General features: G+C 49.9%; 1 protein-coding gene across 1 annotated transcript; it reads left to right on the top strand.

Annotated features, from left to right (window-relative positions):
* Positions 1 to 7,520: 7,520 nt before the first annotated feature.
* Positions 7,521 to 8,404, top strand: LOC122896999 (polyadenylate-binding protein 1-like 2). Its single transcript, XM_044235123.1, has one exon. The coding sequence runs from the start codon at positions 7,609 to 7,611 to the stop codon at positions 8,209 to 8,211; it is 603 nt and encodes a 200-aa protein (XP_044091058.1). The 5' UTR covers positions 7,521 to 7,608; the 3' UTR covers positions 8,212 to 8,404.
* Positions 8,405 to 9,804: the final 1,400 nt, after the last annotated feature.

The raw sequence follows: 9,804 nt of genomic DNA, 5'->3' as shown, positions 1-9,804 counted from the left end.
TGTTCTTGGTTCCTAACCAGGGTTGGGGCAAAAACTACTTGTTACAAAGGAGATCCCTAAGAACCTTACTTAGGGTTTCTGAAGATCAAACTCAGAGCATGCACTGAGGCTCAGTCAGAGTGGTTACGTGTTTTGCTCTGGGATTCTGCCCTTACAAGTCTGTTTGACTCCAATGCCCATGTTCTTTGAGGGATTTTGGCTCAGGAATTTAGGAATATTCAATGACTGCTAGGAGTATAGGCTTCTTCATTTCTCACGACCATTGTGAGCCCAAATATCACCAATCATGTTGCCTTTTGCAGACCCAGTCCGCTTCTGAGGGACAACAAGCAAAGGGTCAAAGAAGTGCTCAACCTCAGGGAAAGAGTGAGGGAAAAGAGACAGAGAGAGAAAAAGAAACAAGAGGGAGAACCCGAGGACTTGCTTTTCTCTTGCCTTTCATCACACCCCAAAGTGACCTAGGTATGTGCCCTATTGAGGTGGGGAGGAACAGAGGGGATTAGGATTGGGGACCGTTCCAAAAGGGATGGCGGATGTATTTTGCATTACTTTATTGTCCTAAAATCTAAAACGTCTGAAACAAAAGTAGGACAAACAAAATAGGACAAAAATAGGACAAATTGTGTATGCTTTGTTTCTTTTTTTCTTTCATTCTCAGGGACATGCACTTGGGTGAGTGTTCTGTGACTCGCAGTAACCTTCTGGGTGTTTAAAAACCTGTTTATGATTTCAAAAGGATCAAGAAAGACAGGTTCAGGTAGACAGAAGCCCTCACGAAGAATCAAGTTTGGATCCAGGAGTGGTCAAGAGTATTCAAAGAAGGCCCACAATGACCAGGATATAGAAAAGTGAGAATGGGGAGGTTGGCAAGGGCCAGGTTATGCAGTTCATTATATTTAAGCCACATTGAGGATTTTGTACTTTAGTCAGTCAAAGTGAAATGGGGAGACTTTCTGGGACTTTGGGTAGGGGAGGCAAGAAGAGCCATTCATTTTTCAGAAAGATCAGTCTGGCCACTGAATGGAGAAGGCAGTTTAGTGGAAGCAGGCGACCAGTTAGTTTGGAGGCTATGGCCGAACCCATGAGAAACGTAATGGTGGACTCCAGGGGAGCTGGAGAGGTTCAAGTGGTGTTTTGGAAGCAGAGATGATAGGACTTGCTGAAAGATGACAGAGTGACCAGAGGAAGATGTGGGAATGGGAGAAGAAGGAAATAGTGGTGCCTCTTCATTTTTATTTCATTTTCATACCCAGATGGGTGGTGGGACTATTCGTCAGGAAGGGGAGGACTTCTGTGAAAGGAGAAAAATTGAGGGAATGTAGGAATCCAGAGGTGAAAGAAGATCAGGAATTCCATTTTTTGCCATTTAAGGATGAAATGTCCACGAGATATCCAGGTGGAGATGTCAAATAGGCAGACAAATAAGTGTGAGATCACAACCTCCTATCCCCCCCCCGCCACACACATACACACACACGCATGGGACCATGTACTGCTCTCTGTTCTGCAATCTTTTCTCACTTAATAATAGCATATTTTGGAGGTCCCCCCCAAATCAGTCTATATGGGCATAATTCATACTTGCTAGTGGTTGCATAATAATCGGTAGACATGTGGATCTCGAATCCACTCGTGGCTGGAATCATGGCAGCACTGCAATGTCTTCAGTCATTTCCCAAATGATGAGTGTTTGCTTTGTGTCCTAGTTTGCCCAGTATGAACCCTCCCCGATAAACATGCTCCTGCATATGTCCGGATGTCCTGGAGCTCTTACTTCTATAGGTCCGATTCCCCACTCCTTCCCTGCCCCACATATCTGTCTTCCTTAACATTTCACTTTATGAGGATCCAAAGGACCTTTTGCCCAATGTGCTATATTTACTCATGACAATATAATAATCATTGTTATTATTTGTTACATAACAGGGGCACATCCAAACACTTTCCAATTCTTCCTAAATTAAAGCCTAAGGCTGCTTTTTTCTTGGCTCGTATCTCATAATTATTTTCATTTGGGGGAGTTTGGGGAGATGGTGTGAATTGACAGAAATGGTTTCCTTATGCCAAAATATAGTTATGCTTTCATTGTCTTTCCCCCGGGCATCCTTCTTACAGCTACGCCAACGAGAAATTCACAGGAAGAGACTTCTTTACATAGATCACTGTTTTCAGTGTTTTGATTCATTTTTGTATGTGGAGTTGATCTGTCCATCTCCCCATTTGTTACCCGCCCCCACCACTATCCCCTACCTTCTTCCATCCATTTTTCCCCTTTAGCCTACTCTCTGAACTGCATTTCCACTTCTTTCAATTTCCACTCGAGCACACAAAGTGTCTTGCTGTCCCGTCATTTTAAACCAATTCCCATTTATGTGCAGCCAGGAACACTGAAAGAAAGCAGGACCTGAGTGAGAACATTGAGGCTGGACGATGCAAGTCAGGTTTGGGGCCAGCCCTTTTTAACACCCAGTCCCTTTTAGTCTCTTCTGCTGGCTTCTTATCCTCAAGGTAACTTCTAAAGGTGGGTGTGTCTCAGGGAATAGCCCTGCACCTTCTTCCCCTGACTATACCCTCTCTAGGTGGTCCTGCCCAATCCCCTGGTTTTAAATACCATGTCTGTGCCCTGTTGTCTTAACAGTCCTCTCTCTCCAGCCTCTGTGGACAACAAATAGTCTTCAGACCCTTAACATGTGCAAATAAGAGCTCTTGACAACACTGCATTGCTTTTTTCTCCCTTCTCCAAACCTATCACATCCACTTCCCATATTGCCGATAACCATACACAACACCTCCATGATCAAGACTTGAAAGAAAATAATCTTATAGCAAGCACTCATTTTTTAAGTGTGTTTACCAGCTGCCTTCAATGCATCAGCAAGTGATGTCTCTTCTCTTTCCAGACTTTCCTGTGACCCAATGCACTATTCTCCAAATCCATGCTGCCATTCCTGGCCAAGTCACTGCCATCTCTCAACTGGACTACTGTGAGAGGGTCCAAATTGGTCTCCTCACTTTCTTCTGTGCTCTGCCCACTTGCAGTATTTTCCACAGAGAGCAGCCTGCAAGAAATTATTGACTATAATTAGGTCAAGGCACTTCCTTGATTCAAGCCTCTCTCTAGTTCCCCAGAGTACTTTTGAGTAAAAACAAAACTCTTCATCATGGCTCCTTCCCACCACTGCACCGTCTCCTGGTCCTTCCACCCCGCCTCTCACTGGGCTTCAACCACACTGGCATCATTTCTGTTCCTCTGGCACCCCAGTCTTCTGTGACAGGCCAGGGGGAACTGTAGATCTCTCTGCTGGGCAGGCTCTTCCCCCGATTCCTGGCAGGACTGATCACTTATCGCTCTCCTCAGGAAGGCCATCCCTGACTTTTGCCACTTTTTTTGCGGTGGGGGGTTCTAGGTAGTGCGTACCAAACCATCTTGTTTATTTCCACGAGGGCATTTGTAGCAAACTTTAAATGCTTTAGTATTTTCTGATGTGTTTATTGTCTGTCTTCCGTACTGGAAAATAAGCTCCCTCAGTACAGGGACCTTCTGCCTAGAAGAATGCATGGTACAGCATAGGCCTTCACCCCCAAATACTTGTTAAATCATTGGACGAATGAAAAGAAGAACACTTCTTCCCACAAGAAAGAGACATCTCCCTCCCTGCACTGATGCTTCATGGGACTCAACATTTCTGCCTCTGTCACAGTGCCTAGTAGTCAGAACAATGTTGATTGTAGATGGCAGGGACTGACCAGGAATGGACTAAAACAAGGAGGGACCTCATGGAGGCCTCTGTGAGAAAGGCATTGGAGAGCATCCCCCAGATTCTCTCCTTGTCACTTAGTAGCCCTGTTCCTGTTGCTGGAGGTTCAGGGATCTAGGGATTGTCTTCAGGTTTGACAGGTTTGGGAATTTGCTGAGTGTAGCATGACTTTCTCAAACCCTTTTCTCCTGCTGTTTCACTGATTTCTGTTGGCCCTGTGGGCTGGAAGTCAAAGCCAGAGAAAGAGATGTTGCTGAGTCTTGGTCCTTGAATTCGTCCCGCTTGGCATTTCTGTCTCCAACAACAGGCCAAGAAGTTCTTCTCATAAGCTACACATCCCCTAACCCCCCCACCCTGACCCAGGAATCATGGCTTCCCCCTGGCCACTACTTCCTTCTTGGGTCCCTCTTGGATGGCCACCTGGAATGGTGAGGCACAGCTCATCTGCCTCCTGCCTATAAGCAACCTAGACCCCTAAGAGTTGGCTCTTAACAGCAGTGACAGTGATCACCTTGGTCAAGCACTGGCAATACAGCAGGCTTTTCCTATGTCTCTGTCCTTTTCCTTTGTTGGCACTAGCGCTGTCTAGGGGCAGTGGGCTGGATTTTGCAAGCTGGTGAGGTACATATCTGTGTGTCTGCTTCTCAGCCACCTTGGGATGCTCTCCAGCCAGCGATGGGAAAGATCTCACTGCCTCACACCCCACAGTGACTCGATCAGTTCCGCAGGCTCGGGGTTTGTTTTGTCCTGTGCACCTGCCTAGGTCCAGCCACTCCTGCCACCACAAAACACAGCTTTATTGACCCAAAGAAGGTGGATGGGCAGGAATGAGGGAGAGGAGAGAACATGTGCTGGGCAGATGAATTTCCATGGCCATCACACACACACGTGTGTGTGTGTGTGTGTGTGTGTGTGTGTATCCCAAAGCCCAGGCAGTTCAATGCCTGGCTCACAGTATGTGAGGAACTCCTATTGATGGGAGGAAAGGAAGGACAGAGGGAAGGGTTGTTCTGACTCTTTTGGAACTGGTCACATCCTGACTGTCTTTTTGTTCAATCATCTGTCTCAGTTGTGTGTAGGGGAGGGTGCATGCACACTTATATATGTATTGATGGGGTTTTTTTTGGTCCCAGTTTTATTGAGATAAAATTCACATATAACATTGTATAAGGTTAAGGTGTACAACACAATGCTTTCACAGATAGATAAATAGATAGATAGCTATAGATAGAGCTTTAGAGATAGAGATATAGGATTGCCACAGTAAGTTTATTTAACGTCTATCACCTCACATAGTTACACATTCTTCCTTGTAATGAGAACTTTTAAGGTCTGCTCTCTTAACTACTTTCTATATTGATGTTTAAGTTGTGCTCTTTCTAAGGATCTGAGGACACCGATTCCCTCCTTGAACGTGCTGAGTGGTGCCTGTGAGCTTGGGTGCAGAGTCCAAGCACCTTAGCTTGCTTTTCAGGGCTCCACAACTTCCAGCTCCATCTCCTGCCATGAGCTCTTAGAGACCATGATCTCTGTCCACGCCAGAATATTGGCTTTGTGTGTGCTAAAGTGCCACAGGGCCTTGGGCACAGACTGACTCCTCTGTTTGGATTGTCTTCCTTCCTGCCTCCACCTGGTGGACTCATCTTTCAGAGCTCACCTTGGGGCTCTCGTCTTCTGTGCAGCCTCACTTGACTCCTACCAGGACGAGTTAGTGGCTGGGCCCTCCTTTCTGGAGCAAGTGGGACCCTCGCTTCTGTTGCACTCTACGCTAATGGTTGCCCAATTGTCTATGCCCTCAGCATCTGGCACTGTGTGGCCTCTGCTTCCACAACACATACCGCTCACCTTTTCTCACCAGGCCCCACACCTCACACACATCAACACTCACTGCTCACTTATCACATGGCCTGCCCCTTAGCTCCCAGTGCCAAGGACTTGATAAGGCTTTCACAAATATTAGCTGATGAACTGGGACCAAGCACCTCATTCTAGCGATGTCAGGTTTTGTTTTTGTTTTGAACATGGAGGTGTAATTCTCGGTTCGTTTTGGTAACCTTAGCACCTTGAGGGCAGAGCCAAGAACAAACAAGTGCTTGGCTCTGGACCAGGCCCTGTCGCCAGCCCTTGGTTTGGCTTTCCTCGGGGTATCATTGAAGACAGCACTAAGGACAGGGTGCTCTGAATTTCCCCTCTGTCTGGCTGTATGTATGGAGGCAGGGTGGCAGGAGGAAGAACTGGGGGCAGGGTGGGGGGCTGCGCGAAGAACTCCAGGTCTCTAGTTTTCCCTTAGGTAGTCTGGCGCAGAAACAGGGTTTCCAGCCCAGACTGTCTGTCCCCAAGGACAAGCTCAAAACCAGCTTATGTCTTGTGCTTCCCAGATCCCTGTATCCCTAGGGACCCGCACAGGCTTCATAAATATGTGTGGCTTGGCATTATGAATGAATGAATACGTGTTCTTTATTCCCTCTTCAGCAAGTGTTGCAGAGGAGGGAAGGAGCTGGAAAAGGGGGAGGAACTCTGAGAAAATGGGTCAGCAGGCTGCAAGGGGGGCTTGGCCCCAGCTGCAGCTCAGAGTAGGTGCTGTTTCCTTGGTGGCGGTGATGTTGGGGGGGTGTGTATGAGCGGAAGTGGGGAGAACCCCTGGATGTGAGAAACCCATTTTTCTAGGCTTTGTTTAGGTCAGGCAAGTGTATTCTCCATGCCACCCACCCGATCTTGCAAGGTACTGGATTTAATCATTTAAATGATCTATTGGGAGAGGGGGGATAAAACAAAACCCTCTAAATCTAACCCGTATTCCCGCAGTCCACAGCGGAGCCCTTTCCCTGCCTTCCTCTTCATGATTATCCAGGCGACCTGAGAGGCTGAGAACTCACCCCCCCACCCCCTTAATGTACTCCCCCCGCCCCGCCCCCGCCTCTGCCTCAAGGCTCCCGCTCACGTCCCCTCCCACAGCCCGCGGCCCCACAGCCCCGCAGCAGCCACAGGGGGAACCAAAGAGACAGAAGCCTTCCCAGCTGCCCGGACCACAGACGCCAACACCCCCCCGCCCCCCACCACACGCCGCCCGCCCGCGCCCCGCGCCGTAGCCCACGAGCGAGCAGCGGCGGCAGCGGCAGTCTGCACAGGCTGCGGCGACTCGCACCGGCGCGCTCCTGGCAGCGCTCACTTGCTATCCCAAGTGACTTGGACTCGCCAGATCGACTGGCCCCAGGTCCCGGCCCCAGCTCCTACTCGCGCGCTCGGCCCAGATTCCAGCGCCCACCCGCCCTCCTGTCCTTTCCCGCCTCTCCGCCCCCCAGCTCGCGGGAAGGGAGGTCGCGGCAGCGGCCTGGCGGCACCGGCGACCCTGGCGACAGCGGCGACGGTGGCGGCGGCGGTGGCGGCAGCGGCTGCAGCGGCAGCGGAGGCTGCGGCGGCGACCGTGGCAGAGGCTGTGGCGGAGGCCTCGGTAGCGGAGGCGGAAGCTGAGGTGGAGACTGAGGTGGAGGCCGAGGCCTCAGTAGAGGAGGCAGTGGCGGAGGCCACCCGCGGGGAGGCGACGGCCGCCCTGGCAGAGGGGGAGGAGGCGGAGGCCGCCCTGGCGGCAGCGGTTTTGGAGGCCAGTGCGGCTGAAGCCGGAGCCGCCGCTGCCGCTGCCGCCGCCGCCGCCGCCGCCGCCGCCGCAGCAGCAGCAGCAGCTGCTGCAGCAGCCGCAGTGGAGGCTGCGGCGCCCTCCTTGGGGGAGGCGGATACGGATGCGGCGGCGGCGGCGGCGGTAGCGGCGGCGGCGGCGGCGGCTGCTGCAGCTGCACATGCAGCTGCGGATGCGGAGACCAACAGGGGCTCCGAGGGGAACCCAGACTTTCCTATGGCCTCGCTGTACGTGGGCGACCTGCACCCTGAAGTGACAGAGGCAATGCTGTACGAGAAGTTCAGCCCGGCCGGGCCCATCCTCTCCATCCGCATTTGTAGGGACAAGATCACCCGCCGTTCTCTGGGCTACGCGTACGTCAACTACCAGCAACCGGTGGACGCAAAGCGGGCCCTGGAAACCCTGAACTTTGATGTCATCAAGGGCAGGCCGGTGCGCATCATGTGGTCCCAGCGGGACCCCTCGCTCCGCAAGAGTGGCGTGGGCAACGTCTTCATCAAGAACCTGGGCAAGACCATCGACAACAAGGCTCTGTACAACATCTTCTCGGCGTTCGGCAACATCCTGTCTTGCAAAGTGGCCTGCGACGAAAAGGGGCCCAAGGGCTACGGGTTTGTGCACTTCCAGAAGCAGGAGTCCGCAGAGCGCGCCATTGATGCGATGAATGGCATGTTCCTGAACTACCGCAAAATTTTCGTCGGGAGATTCAAGTCGCATAAAGAACGAGAGGCTGAAAGGGGAGCCTGGGCCAGGCAGTCCACCAGTGCTGACGTCAAGGATTTCGAGGATGACACTGATGAGGAGGCCACCTTGCGATGAAGACAAGCTAGGAATGAGCCAGCCAGCAGAGCCAAACCTTGGCTCCCACCCGGTTTACAACCCCCTTCTTTGCCCCCCTAACCCACCAGCAGTGTATTGTATTGTACTGGGAGTGCAGGTCTCTCTCTCTGTCTCTGTCTCTCTGTCTGTCTGTCTGTCTCTGTCTCTGTGTTCCTCTCTCTCTCCCTTTTCTTCTCCCTACCTCCCCCTCCTCCCTTCCTCCCTCTCCCTCCTTCTCCCTCTCTTCTTCCCTCCTTTCCTACCCTCCTCCTCCCTCTCCCTCCCTTCTGCTCTCCCCACCTCTCTTCCCTGCCCCCCACCAAGGGCGTTGCTAATAATCTTGGTAATCTGTGCCACTTGATAGATTAGAGGCTGCCTCATCTCCTTGCGGTTTGGATTAAAAACACTTTCATTCTCTCTGTTCCCTACACAAGTAATACAATTTCTTGGTAGGAATATCAGAAAGAAGAAGCATCCCTCAGATGAAGGAAAACCAAGGGAGTAATTGTTCCCCATGATCTGACTACCCAGAGACAACCACTTTTTGGTGTGCTGTTTTTCCAGGTTCTCCTCTGTCCCTTTCTCTCTCTCCCTTCCTCACTCCCACCCCACCTTTCCTTTTAACACACTGTTATAGAATGGTTCATGTGTGTGGTGTTTCTTAACCCGCTTCTTCAGAAACTAAAACCAAACAAAAATCAACCCATTGAAATTCTTTCCATGTTATTCAACAGGCTTCCGAAATGTCATCTTCAGGGCCTGGAATGTATGGATGGATCTTTAACATTTCTGTCATCAGTCCCGCATTGTTGGACATTCAGGTGGTGCCTAGTTCTTTTCTTGTGTTTAAACCCAACACCGCATACTCTGAAGAATGAATCCTTCCTTGTCAACCCAAATCTTTGCTAGCCTACCGGATGGTCTTCTTAATTCTGTACTTGCAGGATCCACAATAAAATATCCTTGCAGGATATTTTAAAGACTTTCCCTGTGTGTTGCCAAATGGCCCCTTTATGAGCATTGTACTGATTTGCATTCATGCCAGTCAGCACAGCTAGTAAAAAGAGTATGTTCATTTCCCCTGCATAGTCTCCTGGTCACTGTAATTGGTGTGTGTGTGCGTATGTGTGTGTGTGTGTGTCTTGGCCAGCTTGATAGGCTGCAAATGGGATTTTGCTGTTTGAGGTTGTTTTACTGGATGTAAATGATCTTTATCACCTCTTTTCCCTGTGCCCACTTCCTGCCCTTTTCCCCATTGTCCCCAAAATCATTCAGGTTCGTTGAAGGGAAAAATTTTAAAAAGCAGACAAGTTAACAGAAGAGATGAAATGTCCCCACTAATCAGTTCTAATTGCCACCCATGCATTCCTAAGACATTTTCATGTGCACTTGCCCAGTATTTTTCATGTGATATATATATGAATTTTAATGTACATATTGTTTCAATATCTGCTTTTTCACACATGAATATATAATATAGATAGATATAGATGTATAGATAGATATTCTTGAACTTCCTTTCATGTCATTAAATATTCTTCTAAAATAGTTTCTTGACTTTTTAGTGTTCCAGTGGAGGGGCTTGATAGAGGA

Source organism: Neovison vison, chromosome X (genome assembly GCF_020171115.1).
Source record: "Neovison vison isolate M4711 chromosome X, ASM_NN_V1, whole genome shotgun sequence".
Lineage (NCBI taxonomy): Eukaryota > Metazoa > Chordata > Mammalia > Carnivora > Mustelidae > Neogale > Neogale vison.
The sequence above is the reverse complement of the archived record's forward strand: the minus strand, read 5'-3'. Positions and strand labels throughout refer to the sequence as shown.